This window comes from Megalops cyprinoides, chromosome 7, assembly GCF_013368585.1.
Source record: "Megalops cyprinoides isolate fMegCyp1 chromosome 7, fMegCyp1.pri, whole genome shotgun sequence".
Classification (NCBI taxonomy): domain Eukaryota; kingdom Metazoa; phylum Chordata; class Actinopteri; order Elopiformes; family Megalopidae; genus Megalops; species Megalops cyprinoides.
In genome coordinates, this window is record NC_050589.1 from 3,121,705 (window position 1) to 3,138,338 (window position 16,634).

Consider the following 16,634-nt stretch of genomic DNA (forward strand, 5'->3'; position numbering starts at 1 on the left):
ACCAGCAATGATACATAATTGATTTTATCTGGATTTTGGTTTTTCCCCCTCTCTCTCTGTGATTGTCCGTGTGAGTGCTGTCCTGTGCCCTGTGTTCTGTGTCGTTAACGGGAAACAGCCAGCGTGTGCTCAACAAACCACATTTTAGGTGAAATGATGAACCTAAATAGGAGGAAAAAACAGACAAAGGTCATTTATTCCATCTTTAAAAATGTCTGTTGGTCATGGGAGAGCCCGTTATGAGATATATAATGTGCTGGTGGGAGGGGGCCGGAATTTGTCCTCCAGGTTGTTACGTATGTTGCACAAAGCAGGAGTCTCACGCTCATCAAGTAAAGATTTGCTCCCTGCAGTTTTTGCTGCGCAGAGTTCAGGCTTAAGCCTCCACACAGACACCATCTGCAGGCCTCTATCCCACGTTATCTGAGCACGCTCAGCGATGTTTTCCCCCATGTGAAATTTGGGGGTATTTCTGCTGGATTTCATTACGTTCACCAGCGCGTAACTCTTCCGCGTTTCCACGCCCCTGCGTTTCCACGCCCCTGCGTTTCCACGCCCCTGCGTTTCCACTCCCCAGCGTTTCCACTCCCCCGCGTTTCCACGCCCCTGCGTTTCCACGCCCCCGCGTTTCCACGCCCCCGCGTTTCCACGCCCCTGCGTTTCCACTCCCCAGCGTTTCCACGCCCCTGCGTTTCCACTCCCCAGCGTTTCCACTCCCCCGCGTTTCCACGCCCCCGCGTTTCCACTCCCCCGCGTTTCCACTCCCCCGCGTTTCCACGCCCCCGCGTTTCCACGCCCACGTTTGGTCTTTATCCTCCGCACGGCGCTGCGCTTTCCGAGTAAACCGCCTCAAGCGGCTGCTGGGATCGGGGGCGAAATCCGCTGTGCGCCGTAAGCCCTCATCTCGCTGTCCGTTTCCATGAAATCCAACGGATCAGGTGGCATTAAGGACCTTTGCTCGCTGTCCTGATCTGTTTTATATTCCATGCCCTGATGAATCCGGCGTGACCGGCGGTTTGACCTTTGCGGAGGGAGGGGCGGGAGGCTCCCAACAGCCCAGGGAGAGCGCGTCTCTGCGGCCTGGCGGAGCGCCACCTGGATCCGCTCCATCAGCTGCGAGCCTCGGCTGTCCGCCGCACGGCGTGCCAGTGTGATGCACGCGGCCGCCGAGCGGGCAGCATTAGCGTGCGCTCTGCTAGCGGACCCCCGGCCCCCCGGCCCCCCTCCGCACTGCTCTTCCACTCATTGATGTGCTTATGTTCACTCACCCAGACGTGATCCCCGGTCGCTTGTTCCACTCTTTATCATGATAAATGCAGTAACTCCACAGTGAAGCGTGTGCATGTCTCGCTAAGCGCTAAAACGGCCTCGCTGGCTGTGTGCTGCTCTGTACACAGCAGGCCTGGTCTGCTCCTTTCATTATGTCAGGACATCTGGTAACAGCGGCATGCGTCCTCAGCAAAACCCAAACCCCCCCACCCCCCCACCCGATGCAGGAGTGCTGATGTGGCGCCTTGTCGTTGCAGGTAGCATTGTACAACACCGACCAGGACGGCAGTGACAGCCCGAGAAGCAGCCTTAACAACAGCCTGTCCGACCAGAGCCTGGCCTCGGTCAACCTGAACAGCGTGGGCAGCGTGCACAGCTATACACCGGTAAGAGACCCGCTGTGGGGGGTGGGGGGGGGCTGCTCCGGGCCCTCAGCTCGTGTGTATCACTGCTAGCCTGGCAACGAAGAGGCCCATAATAGAGTCCTCATCCGGACAAGCCATTTTTCACCTCCAGCTAATGACACTCATCAGCAGGGACTCTGCAACGGGGAATTTACCAGATATTACACAGAAAAACAAAAAGAAAGTACTCATCCGCATTTCTCCTCGGCATCGAGCGCCTCCGCGGCCGCTGGGGGAGCGTCTTCTCTTTTTACCGGGAAGAGAATGAAAGCGCACAGTGCGCCCTGGAGCAGCCGTCTCTCTGCAGGGCGGCGCGGGGTTAACGGGAGACGGAGGCGCGCGCGGCGTCAGAGCGGCGGCGGGAGAGAGCCGCCCACCAGAGAGCCGCTCCCGCTTTGTTCCGGGCTCAGCGCAGACGGGCGCGGGGCGAGGGCCCGCAGGCCCCCCCCCGCCCCCCCCCGCATCGATCCGCGGCCGAAGCTCTGCGCCAGCGTGCGAGACGCAGCACGGATTTCGCTTTATTCATTCCTGTGTCAGGAACGCATTCACAGCTTTTATGATTTTAGCAGAGCTGATCGTTTTCTGTTACGCCCACAAGAAAGCGTTGAACTTAAAGGAATAAATGATTGTGTATAAATGATAAATGATAAATGATATATGCATGTAGCGTTGCTGTGATCGTCCTTAGCAGTGTGTGCAAATCCCAGCGCAAACAAGCCCTGAACATCCTCTGGTTCTGTATGGGAATCTAAGAAGAGATGATTGTTTTACCTGCTATAGAGGCTGCTTACATTTTCTGTTGTATTCTGGCAAAGGGCCTCTGCTGGATCAGCAAGACCTCAGGGCTCTGTGCTGAAGAGAAGCAGTGCTTTTTCATATGTATCGCCTGCGAATACTGTAGATGCACCACCTTGCATCTGTTGCTTCAGCGAACCACGGCAGTCATTTATATTTCAGCTTTTGTCCGCAACATGTCTGGCTGGACTCGTGTTCAGCCAATCAGTAAGATGTTGTTTGGTGGCAGTCACCGTCGTGCTTCATGGCCCCCAGACCGGCACACGGATAAGGGGCTAATCCAGCACGCCTGCACTCCCTCTCCGCAATGAGGCATGGGGAGAGCAGGATGCAGAGCTGATTTTATAAAATCATGCTGTCGTCTGCAGGCACCTTTTAAAACCCGCGAACAGTCTTTATATGAACATGTTGATTGACATATCTGATGAGCAGTCAGATAGGCATGGACTGTGTGTGTGTGTTAACGAGTTTTTGAATAATCGTTAAAACGCATGTAACGTAATTGATGTTTACGTAACCGGTAGCAGTAATAGGTCTAACAAGTTCTACACGTAAAAAGAAGTATGTACATTTTTCGTTTTAATTTCCGCAGGCTGACATCCATATCAGTCTCAAATTGTGCCATATCCAGGTTCACCGTCAAAAGATTTCCTTAGCGGACGGAAGCGGGAGGATGAAGGGTTTCCAGATGATGTAGCAGGGATGTCCATCAACAGCAACAGTAATTCTGCTATCGTGTAATAACAGCTATTCACTGTTGTGTAGCATTCAGAGCAATGAACTTTTACTGAGGGTGTAGGCAGTAAGGGGGGAGGGCAAGGCTAGAATCACCTCTGTTACTCCTCACTTAGTAGCATTGTTCTGTAGTTATTTGGTTTGCAGGCGAGTCAGTTTCACCAGAAAGAAGTAAAAATGCTTCTGTTCCCTCCTTCACCTGCAGTGATGAAATATTTTAAATGTCATGCTGCCGGTGAACTGTTACTGTATTTGTAGTGACGCAGTGGGTTGAGTCATATTTGAGGTGGTTTGTGTTTGAAGTAGTGAATACAACGTGAACGTTAAAGATTAAGCAGGTAATCATTAACATTTGGTATTGGTTACCCGGCTTTCAGAATCCTGGTTACTTCCGTAGAACGGACACCCCATGCCGGCTGGTCAGTGTGAGCAAACCACTTTGTTGCATTTGTGGGGCCGTTAGTGTTTCACACCGGTGTCAGTGTGAGGAGACTGATCTCCAGGCCCAGGGTCCTGCTCCTGACTGCAGTGAAGCTGTCGCTGGATACCCCACCCCCCCCCGAGCTGCAGGGCCCCTCGTTATCAGAGACGGAGGCATGAGAAGGATGCGCTCAGCATCAGCATGAGCAGCGCTACTGAGCGGTGGTGTCTGAGAGCGCAGGGTGAGAACTCGGGGCGGGGGGGGGGGGGGCCCTGCGCCTTCTCCCTGTTCTGCCCCTTCAGCGCAAACACGACAGACACCTTACCCCGGAATGACCCGGAGCCTTCTGGAACATGCAAAAAAAAAAAAAAAGATACCACAGCCGTTGGAATAAATCACGCGAGGCTCGCGTGGAATGCAGAGAGTGTTGTGGGGTTTTGGGAGGGTGCCTCCCTGGGTCACGGAGTACCTACGCCGTCTGGGGTGCTGTTCTCCTGGGGGGGGGCTTTCAAACGCTCCGGCTTCCGGAGAATTCCAGACATGCCACGGACTATCCCTCCTGGACACGGGCCAGGGAACTTTAACGAGTCCCCGGATCGCGGCGTCTACTCAGGGATTATACGAGCGGAGCCGACGCCGCGGAAACCATGTACAGCGCATATGATGACATCACGTGCCTTGGCCCGCCTCCAAAGAGCAGAATCTGAGGCTCATCCGCAGAGTTGGGATTTAATCTTCTTCGTTTCATTAGAGGGGCTTGAGCTCTAGAGCTTTTCTCTCTGTAGGAGCATGAACTTTTCCGAATTTAAGGGCAGAATTTCCATCCAGCAGCGACAGCACACCGGATGAATGGGGTGTATTAACACAGTAGTTGCGCATGTACACACACAAACGGCTTGAAGCTGGCTTGGCCTTCAGAATTAATCTCTGTGTTTAGGTGTTCTTTATGGCTTTGAGCCGCAAGGTAGGAAAAGGTTTGCTTAAATCTCACCAAACAGTGAAAGGGTATGAAAGGGCTTTGTCCCAACAGAATGCTTCACGTCTGGCTTCTAATGCAGTTGTATAATGGTAATCCCTCTCCGTCTTTTTGGGATTTGGAGTTATAATGTTAATTAGCCTTCAACAAGATTTTTTTTTCCTTTATATTGAAAATAACATCACAACATAGCAATCACTGTACCTCAGCAGGTAAGCAGTCTGTTCTTATACTTTCCCAATGGCACCTAAATCTCACCAGAGATCAGAAAAGTTACGTGCATTAAAACGATCCAGTCTTTAATAATTTGGGTTCTGAAGGGAGCATCCTGTCTCCCCTCCCTCTGTCCTGATGCAGTACGCTCAGAGAGGTCCTCATGACTTCAGTAGCGTTCGTCAGTCAATGGAGATCACAGTTAGTTCCCCCTCATTAGTCCACACAGGTGAGACCGGAGGAGACCGTTTTGAAGCTGATTGGTTGTGACGTTTTTCTGCCAAAGATGAGAAACGTTGCCAGCCAGAGCGTCTCTCCATCTCTCTCTCTTTCTCTCACTCACTCTGTCTCTCCCCCCTCTCTGTCTCTCTCTCTCTTCTCCCCTCTCCCTCTCTCTCTGTCTCTTTCTCTCTACCTCTCCCCCTCTCTCTCTCTCTCTCTCTCTCCCTCTCACCCACCCCCTCCCCTCGGAGATGACAGTGTCTTGATGTGGCGGGTGCAGATACGATGCTTCCGTCCTGATTAGTGATGAAGCATGCTGCTCCAGTTTCACAAACCCCCCGTAAATAAGCTCTCACTAATATTCAAGGCGTAGCGGCACAGAACAACAGTAACTGTGAGGAGAGCTCGCCGCTCAGGCTGGCACTGAGGGCTATGTGGGGTAGCTTTCATCGTGTTTAAAGCAGGGAAGTGTGTCGGAGGTGCAGCGGCTCTGCTAACGCTGTCCCCAGTGCCGCAGGCCTGTCATCCGCTGTGCGAGGTGACACCAGGTCAAATGGCTGCTGTAACATTTGGGAGATTAGAGGTCAAGAGTGCACCGAATGATTAAATGCTCTGTGTGCTAATCCCTCTCCCTCTCTCTCTCTGTCCCCCTCTGTAACCCTCCTGCTCTTTTTCTTTTTCTCTCTTTCACTTCTCTCTCTCTCTCTGCTTCCCTGACCCTGTCCTTCTTTCATTTTCCCTCTTTCTCTCTCCTACTCCCTCCCTCTGTGCTTTTTTCTCCTATTCTCCATGCTCCTCTCCTTCTCTTTCCTTTTCCCTCCCTTTAACCCCTGCTCTTTTTCTCTACCTCTCTCTCCCTCTCCCCCCTCCCTCCCTCCCTCTCTTTCTCTCCCTCTGCCACCTCTCCGTCTCTTTCTCTCCCTGTCTCTCTCTCTCCCTCTCCTCTCCCTCTCTCCCCCTCTCTCCCCCTCTACCCCCCCCCCCCCCCCCGCAGGTCACCAGCCATCCCGAGCCCGTGCCGCTGCAGCAGCAGCCCCCCCCACCGCAGTACAGCATGCAGGAGCGGGACAAGCAGCTCCTCTTCTCCGACTTTGAAGATCTCAGTGCCTCTTTCCGCAGCCTTTACAAGTCCGTCTTTGAGCAGTCCTTCAGCCAGCAGGGTGAGTGTGACCATCTCCGCGCTGCATAGCGCCTCTCCAACGCCAGCCGATACGGAGTCCCCGTGAGTCTGCGCACCTCCTGCAGCTTCCCTCAGGAGGGCAGGGGGTCGCTGGCGTATGATGCAGGCAGGGGTCGCCGGTGTGTGGTGCGGGTAGGGGTCGTGATGCTTGTTCCCCCCCCCCTCGCTGCTGTTCGGGAGAGAGCGCAGTAAAAGCACTGTGGCGAGGAATGCCAGCCAAGTGCATTCAGCGGGCAGCACTGCTCACCGGGTGTGTTGCTGTTAGCATTAGCCGTTGGAGGAGTGTGAGTGCCATGCCACAGAGCGAGGTCTGAGCGAGGGTCCAGCGGCGGCGGTGTGCTGTCGGCTCCCGCATCGCTGCCCTGTGCTCCTCTCCAGAGTGCCCGCCGCAGTGCATGCTGGGAAACAGCCCAATACTGCTGTCCATTAAATGATAGAATTTATTTCTGCTTTGTCCACTCGAGCGCCCTTTGCCTTTTTTCTAATCTCTTTTTCAGATTTTTTTTTTTGTAATCCCGTCCTGGCAGTCATCCCTGTCTCTCGCAGAAGGTCTGATATTTTGGCGTAAATCTTCAGACCGCATGGTGCTCGGCCCAGTTCGCGCTGAACGGACCGCCCAGCCCGTATGGTGGTCAGAGCCTCTACCCCAGGGCTCCGCTCAGGGACTGTCCTTGCCAGCCAGACTCGCACACGTACTTAAGCACATAAACGAGCACTCCTTTTCCCCGCTATGTTGTAATGTGAGCTGTGTTTTGAGAGCGCGGCAGTCACCCGTGTCACAGTGGCAACACGGGACAGACGTGCCTCTCCCGGGCTCCGTGCCAGCCAGCTGTCACACGCAGGGCTGCGCAGTGATGCGCAGTGATGCGCAGCGCTGTCAGCTCGGGTCAGTTCGCCGTGGAAACGCCTCCAGCTCGCCTCAGGTACAGTCAGCCTGTTGCTAAGCTGGGTCAGCGCGGCGCAACTCTGGAAGCGAGTTGCATTCCATCAGCATGTCAGGGCGGTGTCAGCTCCGGCAAAGCGTTAAAGCGTCAGCCGGGCTTCCTAATGCTGCCTGCGTGCGTGGAGTGCACCGTACACCGCGAGCCGGTCCACGGCCTGCAGTGGTGCTAATTACCTCGGCTGTACGCTCCGTTTTCTGCAGCAGGTGTTTTAATTGTGGGAGAGTGTGGTTTGAGAGCTGGTGTGAGTGCAGAGCGACAGACTCATCCTTACAGCCGCTTCCAGGTGAAGTGACCTGCGGCTCGGAAAGTCAGCGCAGGAGCTGAACTGTGCGGCGAGTTTCCCCGATTCACTCTGCGTTTTAAGGTGTTTCTTAACGGCTCCTTCCCTTTGATGTGGATACAGGAGAAGATGTGGCTCAAGCAAGCAGTGATGGCCATAGTGAATTTTACCTTTCAAGTGTTCACATGCTTGACTAAAAAAAAAAAAAAAAAAAAAAACAGACAAAAGCGTATTATATTGAGCGTGGTACCTCCCCCACAAGCATCACCGCACAAGAGCTCCATTTCGTGATTCATTCATCCACTCAGGGCAGAATCATGTTACTGTGCACTCGCTGGGATGGTATGCGCCCAGCGCAGTCCACACGGAGGCCGGATCCTGCTGAGTGTCTGCAGGGCTGATTCGCGGAAGCTCCCACCAAACCGCTCTCCTATTTTTTATTTATTTATGTTTTTTTTTGTTTTTTTGTTTTAAGTTCTTGATCAGATTGACTGGCAGCCTAAAAGCATTTGACAAGTTATTTAATGCGCAAATTATGCAAAGCCTGTGCCGGGTAACCTACTTTCAGAAATCAGATGCTTTGTGTAGGCCAGGGACGGGATCTCTGTGTTCCTCTGTGCTGTGCATCGTCTGTGTTTTATTTAACAGCGTTGCCTATTTATGCCTTTAAAGGAGGGAACTCGGGAACTCGCAGCGGCCCGGCAATTAAAATGCATATATATTCAAGCAAGTGGATTTCACTCCACAGGGCTGCAGACAGTGCGCTAATTCTCCGGCTTTGATAGCGGCTAATGAGCTTGGCTTATTATTCCGGGAGCTCTCTGAATCTGCACGTTTGGACAACAGGGCTGTTTCACCTGATAAGAGATCACCTCTGCCACCTCAGGAAATAGCGCTGGCGGCGGATTGCGGCGGTGCCGTCTAAAGCCGCCGCTGAAAGCCGCCCGCCGGGTTGATGGCGCGGTGGCGGAGATGAGAGAGACGCGGCGTTTTCTGCGAGTCTGTTTTTGCGGCGCTCGAAAGAAGCGGCGTTTGGGCTGCAGCTGCTCTGAAGTCCCTGACATGAAAAATGCATTGAGTCACCAAGAAAACTTCTCTCCAAAATATCAAGTGAAGTTCCTCACACTAAGAAAACCACAGACTGTCTGGCCCACAAATGGATTTGTGCAGAGTCATCGCTAAGATGTCGGGTCCAATCAAGGCAGTCTTAAAATCTCAGCTTTTTTACAGTATGCAATGCGTGATTTTTTTCCTTTGCTTGAAATGGAAAGGACTAATTTTGTCTGTTGGTTGTGAAATATAAAAACAAAAGGAGATGACAAACATCCCATTTCATCTAGAGGAATTTATTAACACTTTCTTCTCCCTGAATAGAACAGCTTCTCAAACAGCTTTTTAGGAAACAAAGGAATAACAAGCTGTAATTTGTGTGTATGTGTGTGTGTGTCTGCATGCGCACACGTGTGTGTGTGCGTGTGTTTACTTGCGTGTGTGTGTGTGTGTGCGCACGCGTGAGTGTGTGTTTACATGCATGTGCTTGTGTGTGTGTCTCTGTGTGTGTGCGTGTGTGTGTGTCTGTGTGTGTGCGTGTGTGCGTGTCTGCGTGTCTGCGTGCGTGCGTGTGTGTGCGCGTGTGTGTGTGCGTGTGTGTGTGTGTGTGTGTGTGTCTCTCTGGGTGCGTGTGTGTGCGTGTCTGTGTGGGTGTGTGTGTGTGTGTGTGCGTGTGTGTGTGTGTGTGTGTGTGTGTGTGTGTGTGTGTGTCTCTCTCTGGGTGCGTGCCCTGTGCCCTGTGCCCTGTCTCTTCCTTCAGGATGTTTAAAGTGGGTTGTTCTCATTTGTGCTTTGTGCCACTCAGCTGGTGGCTCCTGCCACCTCACGCTGGTGAGCTTTAATTAATGCTTAAAGAGCCGCTGTCTGTCTCTGTGCCCTCCTGTGTGTGTGGGAGGGTGGGAGGCAGGCGGCACGCAGACGGGTCGGTGAGGGGTGTGACGTGTGACGTGTCCCGTGTCCCCCCCCCGCAGGCCTGATGACCATGCCCTCGGAGCCCGCCCCGCCCACGCACACCTCCTGCTCCTACCAGCACTCCCCGAGCAGCACCGTCAGCACCCACCCCCACAGCGCCCAGAACAGCATCACCAACAGCGGCCAGGTGCCCCTGTCCCACCCGCCCCAGCCCCACGGCCAGCACCTGCACCCCCCGCACCCCCCCCACGGACAACACCCCTCCCACGCCCCGCACGGGGGGCACGGGCCCCCCCACCCCTCCCAGCACCCGCCGCCCCACGGCCAGCACCCTTCCCAGCATGCACCTCACTCCCAGCACCCTGGCCAGCATGGCCAGCACCACTCCCAGCAGCAGCAGCAACAGCATCAGAACCACCAGCATCAGCCCCTGTCCCATCAGCCGCATCCCGCGTCCCATCAGCCGCACCCCGCGTCCCATCAGCCGCACCCCGCCCAGCAACAGATGTCCTGCAACACCGGTAAGACAAGGCGCTCTGTCTCTTCTTCTGTGCTCTTCTCACTTTTATTCACCCACCGGTTACACTCACCAGTGGCTAGTGTACTGGACTATAGCCTCAGTAGTTAATTTGTTCCTGATTTTGTAAATGTTTCGTATTTTTCATATTTTCAAATTTTTGTTTCATATTTTTTGTTCCTCCCTTTTTTCTGTAATTGTTTTTTTTTGCTGGGGGCATTGGGTTCAACATGGTTGCAGATTTCAATTTTCTGTAGAATCACTGCAAAACAGACTTATAGTGAAGCAGTGAGAAGTTTGAGGCAATAGCACCTCCTAGTGGCGAGCTCAGTTCTGCATGCGGTGCGGCTCTCGGAGGCCTTTTCCCCACTGCTGTCAGGACAGGAGATGCTTTCTTCTACCCCACCCGCCTGTGGGCACAAAGCAAGGCTCATCCGCCCCCCCGCCGCCCCGCTGTGTCTCTGCAGGGCTTCCACCTGACTGGTACCCCAACCTCGATGCACTGAAAGAGAGCTGTCGAATCGCCAGCAGCTACAACTGGGCTGACGTGGACCTCTCGCCCTTTCAAGGTACAGCTGCCCACGCTGTCGCGGCCTGCGTCGGGGGGAAACGTTTCTCCAGCGCACACTGTCGCGGCCTGCATCAGGGGGAAACGTTTCTCCAGCGCACACTGTCGCGGCCTGCGTCGGGGGGAAACGTTTCTCCAGCGCACACTGTCGCGGCCTGCGTCAGGGGGAAACGTTTCTCCAGCGCACGCTGTCGCGGCCTGCGTCGGGGGGAAACGTTTCTCCAGCCTGCGCTGTCGCGGCCTGCGTCGGGGGGAAACGTTTCTCCAGCCTGCGCTGTCGCGGCCTGCGTCAGGGGGAAACGTTTCTCCAGCCTGCGCTGTCGCGGCCTGCGTCGGGGGAAACGTTTCTCCAGCCTGCGCTGTCGCGGCCTGCGTCGGGGGAAACGTTTCTCCAGCCTGCGCTGTCGGCGATGACTTATCTCTGCCTTTCCCGCCGCCAAATCTTCCGTCCTCCTCTCAGTCGTGCGCGATAATCGCCAGAAAAACCCACATGCCATGATACTATTTATTATGTGTGAGTCAATTATTGAATTTCATCCATGGCTGGATAAACCCCCCCCCCCCCCCCCACCTACTCCCTAAAACCCTACTTTCAAGGCGAGCCAGCCAGAACGGCAGATTAAAAAAGGGGAAAGAAGGAGGGAGTGAATGAAGGAATGAGCGGCTCTGGTGAAGCGTCCCCGCGGCGGCAGTGGTGTTGGCGGTGGTGGCGGCTCCCGGGGTCAGCGTCGAGCCTGGGAAGCAGAGATGATTGATTGCTGCATTTGCTGCCTGGACACAGCTCATCACGCCCGCCTGACCTCTGTTAGCGCGGGATCAGGGGCGCGCAGCCCGGGCCTCTGATTCCATTTCAATATTCCGATCTGCAGCGCGGCCCCCGTGACTCACACCGCCAATGCGTTAGAGACGTTAGAGCCTCGCATTCCCTCTGCCTCGCCGTCCCGCTCGTTAGCGGATCGATCCTGCACGTCATGCTAAATCCTTTACTTACTTATTTATTTTCTCGTTCTTCTTCATTAAAACTGTCAAAGATGCTTTCACACGTGGCCGTGTTCTGTCCCAAGACTGACATATGAACGCACCACGGACGCAGCATGCATCGTGCAACAGCCAGTCACTTACCAGCCACTTCAATGATCAATCTAAACGTTCCCGGCTCACAGCTGTGAGTGCTGTTGTTTGGGTGTTTTGCTGACGTTTTCTGAATTTCGCTCCTCTAGTTCTGCTCTGCACACAGGTGGGAGTCCGCTCACCCACCACGCAGTGCCTTACATAGCATATCGGCTGTCGGTCGAGACATCGCCATTCACACCGCATCCTGCTTGCAAGTGTTTCTGCAGGCTGTGCACATTTAGACAACTGCACGAGCGTTTGATTATAGACTCAAGGCAAAGCAGTCGCGTCACTGGTGATGTATATGCAGGGTATAGCACAGCCAAAACAAAAGAAACTTGCTTCCAGGGGAGTTGGCAAGTTGAGTCAACTACTCACTGGCTCTAAAAACAACAGTTTGATGTCTGCATGTTCAGTATAATTATTCTCAACTGGTCACACGTGTTTTTCAAAGTATGTAATTAAGTCTCGGTGTAGGAGGTTTTAATTGCAGGTATCACTTCAAAAGGTTGAGCAATTTGACCTTGAGAAAAAATAGATATATTCAAGCATTTAATTTCTTAACACCAATTAAGAGGTACGTGTAAGATTACCATTTCCTTTCATCTATTTTCAGTTTAAGCCCTCCAAAGGACTATTCACAATGTATCTGACTCCCCTGAGCAGGATAGTTAAGAAAGAGGACCATAGGATATTGTTAGGTATGATCGTACTGTCTCACATTTTTTATGTCTCCTGATGTATCGATTGGTGTTTTTAAACCAGGGTTAAAGGAGAGCATGAGACAAGCAGATCTGAACAACTGGTCCCTGGACCCTGCGCAGATCGCAGACCTCTGCTCGTCAATCAACCAGTTCTTCACCCGCACCGGAGTCATCCCGCCACAGGGGGCAGTGCAGCCCCCGGTGTGCCACGGCTCCATGCACCCCAACAAGCCCAACCAGCACATCAACACAGGTCAGCACGCACATCCCACACCACAGCTCTCTGTCTGTGCTGACCTCTTCCATTCTTTTCTGAAGTCTACTTTGTTTATATGTCATCAATATTTTCATGTCAAAATTGACTCCTTGTGGTTTTTTGCTTGTGTTGTACTCTACCTCACTTGTAAGTCGCTTTGGATAAAAGCATCTGGCAAATGAATTAGATTTCATTTTGGCCTGGGCTGGCAGAAATAACTGATTTTAGCCGAAGCGACAGGTACATAGAGAAGCGTTATGCTTGCTGTGTGTGAACTGAGCCCCTCTTTCTGTGCCCGTCCCCTGTCTCCTCATTTAGGAAATCTCTACATGGACTCCAGACAAAACATGCCCCCCATGATGGGTCCGCCGGGATACCCCCACATGCCCCCCATGAGCAGCGCCGGTCCCACTATGACAGGTACTGCCCCCCCCCCCCCCCCGCTGTACCCCTCATCTGCACAATGTTCCACTCTACAGACGTTTACCATTGGCAAGCGTACGCTCTTTCACTGCAGTTAATTAAATCAATAAGTTAATATGAAAATAATAAAGAACTGGCGCTGGTGTGTTGCGGAGGCCCGGTTTCCTATCTGTGTGCTCAGAGCTGGGTTTGAATGTGGCCGTGTCTGCACGTACAGTTAGCACTCTTGCATGATTCTCTTATCTGAATTGCCCCTAGTAGGAAAAATTAAGTTGTATCATGCCCTCTGTGTATGTATGTATGCATTTGTGTGTGTGTGTGTGTGTGTGTGTATGTGTGTGAGCGTGTGCGTGTGCGTGTGCGTGTGTGTGTGTGTGTGTGTGTGTGAGCGTGAGTGTGTGTGTGTGTGTGTGTGTGTGTGTGTGTGTGTGTGTGTGTGTGTGTGTGTGTGTGTGTGTGTGTGAGCGTGTGCGTGTGTGTGAGTGTGTGTATGTGTGTGAGCGTGAACGTGAGCGTGTGCGTGTGTGTGAGCGTGTGTGAGCGTGTGCGTGCGTGTGCATGTGTGCAGCACACGGCTGAAATCCCTCCTCTCCTCAGGACACCATGCGCAGATGAACCAGCAGCACATGATCTCTCCGGGGAACTTCCAGATGCGTCGCATGCCTGCCGACGACATCCAGGATGACTTTGACTGGGACTCGATTGTGTAGGCCCCTCCCCCCGGCACCACGCAGCCAATGGGGTGGAGCATGGAGGAGAGGCGGGAGAGAGGGCCAGGCCGGGCTGACCACGCCCCCGGAGAGGGAGACAATCTGGGACAGGAAATTTCACAAGTACAACTTCCTGATCCTGATCTTTTTACACAAGTAAAAACAAACAGAAAGTTACTTTGAAGACAATCATATTTAGGAGGACGAGTTTAAGCGATTGCTTTTTGTACTTGCCGTCAGGCAAGTAAACCAATGTTTTGTTTTTTTTTCGTCAAAACACGGACACCCCCTTACTCCTTACCCCCCTCCCCCAACCCCCTTTTTGGCAAAGCTCTCAGAGCTTCTTATCTATCGTGTGATTTTGGTCGACTTGCTCAGCTCGTTATCCTGCTCGTTGTTGACTGACGAAGGCCTCAGTTGCCGCTCGGACACTCAGTTTGTTGGTCTTACCTTTTTTCATTTCCGTTCTTCCTTGTGAACGCAGGCTGCCTATGGAGAGTGAGAAGGGTGTGAGGAACAGGATGATACTGGTCTGTCACTCGGGGCTCGGGGCACAGTCGGCTCTGTGGAAGTGTACAGTGTCGGACGAGAGTTTGGGGCGTCTGGGGAGTTGGGAGTAACTCGCCAAGGTTTGGCCCCTCTGGTCTAAGGCTTACCCATGCAATTACAGCGGATGCCAGGTGTGCAGCTTAAGACCTGCAGTCACCTATTGCAGAGGCCATTAAAAAGACATTTTGCAAATGAGCTCTAATAACAGAATTACATGCAGAGAGTCTCCCGCTGTGTGGGGTGCTGTGTGCAAGCTATGCTTTTTTTCCCCTCACACTGCTAGCGCTTTTTACTGAAAGAAAGATGCATCGGGGAGTTGCCCCTCTGAAATTTCTCCCCCAGTTGAATGTTATGTGTGTATGTAAATTTTATTTTCACTACTTGTGAAAATGGCTTACTCTCTGAAATGCAGCTTCAGCTCCAGTCTCTTGGGATTTGACTTTCAAAAAAAACAAAAAAAAACGAAGGGTCGTTAGGGTTCTGCACATGACATCACAGCGCCAGCCTCCGCTGTCTGTCCGTGGGCTTCGGAACGGTTTCCTGTCGATGATCTGAATCTGAGCAGGAGGAGACGATGAAGTGAGATGCTTCTGTGGAGAGAGAAAACAGAACAAAGACAATTCACTGTTGTGCCGTTGATTGCGCAGACAGACGTGGGAAAGTAAGTGGCATCATTTTAGTGGTTCCCTGCCATGAAGGAGACATCTGTGGTTCACAGTAAGGACAGGCTTCTCTATGTATATCATAATAAGACTCATCGCGCATCCACAACTCCTGTGGTTATGTAGATATCATTTTCTCACCATTCGCTAATTTAATGTCATTTTGTAATGACAGCAAATTCTGACAGTAGATTCCCAACAAGATTATGATAAAGGTGATAAGATAGGCCAGCAAGCTGGCTGGTTAAAGTTGCTGTGTGGTCACTAGTTATTTTGCCATTATGGACTTTTTCCATAGTGTGTTAGGCTACAGCGTCTGAGCGGTTAGGTTTGTTCTGGGCTGTGTTTGTAAAAGAAATGTTACAGCGCAAGCATGCTGTATTCAGGAAGGAAAAGCGCAGATTTGTCATTCAGCACAGATGCCAGATAAGTCTGTGAGATGGGTGCAGACTCCTAATGGGCTCTGGGAATGTGCCCTGGAGCGGGGTCATACCCCCGGCACCCTGTTAACCTCGCGGTGCGGAGCGCGCGATTAGATTCATTTATTCTGCATAAGGTTGCGTCTGCCTGACACTAAGCATTGCGCTCCCTTACCTGACTCGCTGGTGATGGAGACGCCGCTCACTCGAGGCTGACTGGGAGGGGCTCCATCGCTGCGGCATTCACACCACATCAGCTGCTGGCAGAACTGTTTTTGGGGGGGGGGGGGGGGTTGGGGGGTGGAATTGGGGATCCTCTTGGTCCCCAAGGTGCAGAGACATGAGTTTTCCCACGTTGTCGTTAAACCTTTACAAAGGTTTGACACCCTGTGTCTGCTGTTGTGTAAAACAGCGATATAACCGATGTAGACGACATGCTGTCAGGCTGCAGAATGCACCCAGGCGGCTGTCCTAAAACACGGAAACAAAACACAGGTCATTTAACTGAAGTGTATCACACTTCTCCCTGCGATAAGAGTCAGGGGAACGAGGATGCTCAAAGGTACCGACACACTCTGGCTGAGAGGCACAGCCAAAGGGAAGGGGGCTGCACAACTGTCTTCACAGAGTAGGCCAAATTTCTCAAGGGATCCCAGTTCTCAGTACCTTACACACTGTATGACCGCTGCACTCCCCGCTTCTTACTGTCATTCAGCACACTGCTGCCCACTACAGGCCCCGTGGGGAAGTGCAGTCACAGGAGCAGATAGGGGCCGTCGTCACGTGGCGTGTGGGTTAGCGCTTCGTGTGTTTGTGGCGTGGTATAAAGGAGTGATTGTTCTGTAACAATCATCCCCTCCTTTTAAATCAGCACAAAGCAAAACTGTAAGGGCAGAGAGAGGGGGGTGTGAGCGTGCCGTGAGAACGCTGTTTCCCTGGGCTTCCTCTCCTCTCTCTCCTTCCTCTCTCCTCCCTCTCCTTCTCTCTCTCTCCCTCCCTCTCTCCCTCTCTCTCTCTCCCTCTTTCCCTCCCTCTCTCTCTCTCTCTCTCTCTCTCTCTCTCTCTCTCTCTCTCCCTCTCCCCCTCTCTCTCTCTCTCTCTCCCTCCCTGTTGCAGCAGTCTTCCGTTCGGTCGCACCTGAGCCCCGGTCAGATAGACTCTGAGTCCTCCCTGAGGTGGGGCAGTCTGTGACTGGCGGAGAGGAGACCTGCAGGTCAGGCCCACACCCACCCCCTCCTCCATCCCCCCATCCCCACCCCCAGGGCTGCGGGCCTGTGAGCCCCGCCTCTCAGCCCCCCACCCAGCCAGTCTC

General features: G+C 53.0%; 1 protein-coding gene across 1 annotated transcript in view; it reads left to right on the plus strand.

Annotated features, from left to right (window-relative positions):
* The window catches only part of LOC118781215 (forkhead box protein J3-like), a 115,216-nt gene extending 99,634 nt beyond the window's left edge, over nucleotides 1–15,582 (plus strand). The window contains exons 6-12 of the mRNA XM_036534147.1: nucleotides 1,527–1,655; nucleotides 6,030–6,195; nucleotides 9,461–9,922; nucleotides 10,386–10,487; nucleotides 12,365–12,556; nucleotides 12,878–12,979; nucleotides 13,580–15,582. Of these exons, the coding sequence (XP_036390040.1) occupies nucleotides 1,527–1,655; nucleotides 6,030–6,195; nucleotides 9,461–9,922; nucleotides 10,386–10,487; nucleotides 12,365–12,556; nucleotides 12,878–12,979; nucleotides 13,580–13,692 (1,266 nt within the window). The 3' untranslated portion in view covers nucleotides 13,693–15,582. The remainder of the gene's footprint in view (nucleotides 1–1,526; nucleotides 1,656–6,029; nucleotides 6,196–9,460; nucleotides 9,923–10,385; nucleotides 10,488–12,364; nucleotides 12,557–12,877; nucleotides 12,980–13,579) is intronic.
* The last annotated feature ends 1,052 nt before the right edge of the window (nucleotides 15,583–16,634 follow it).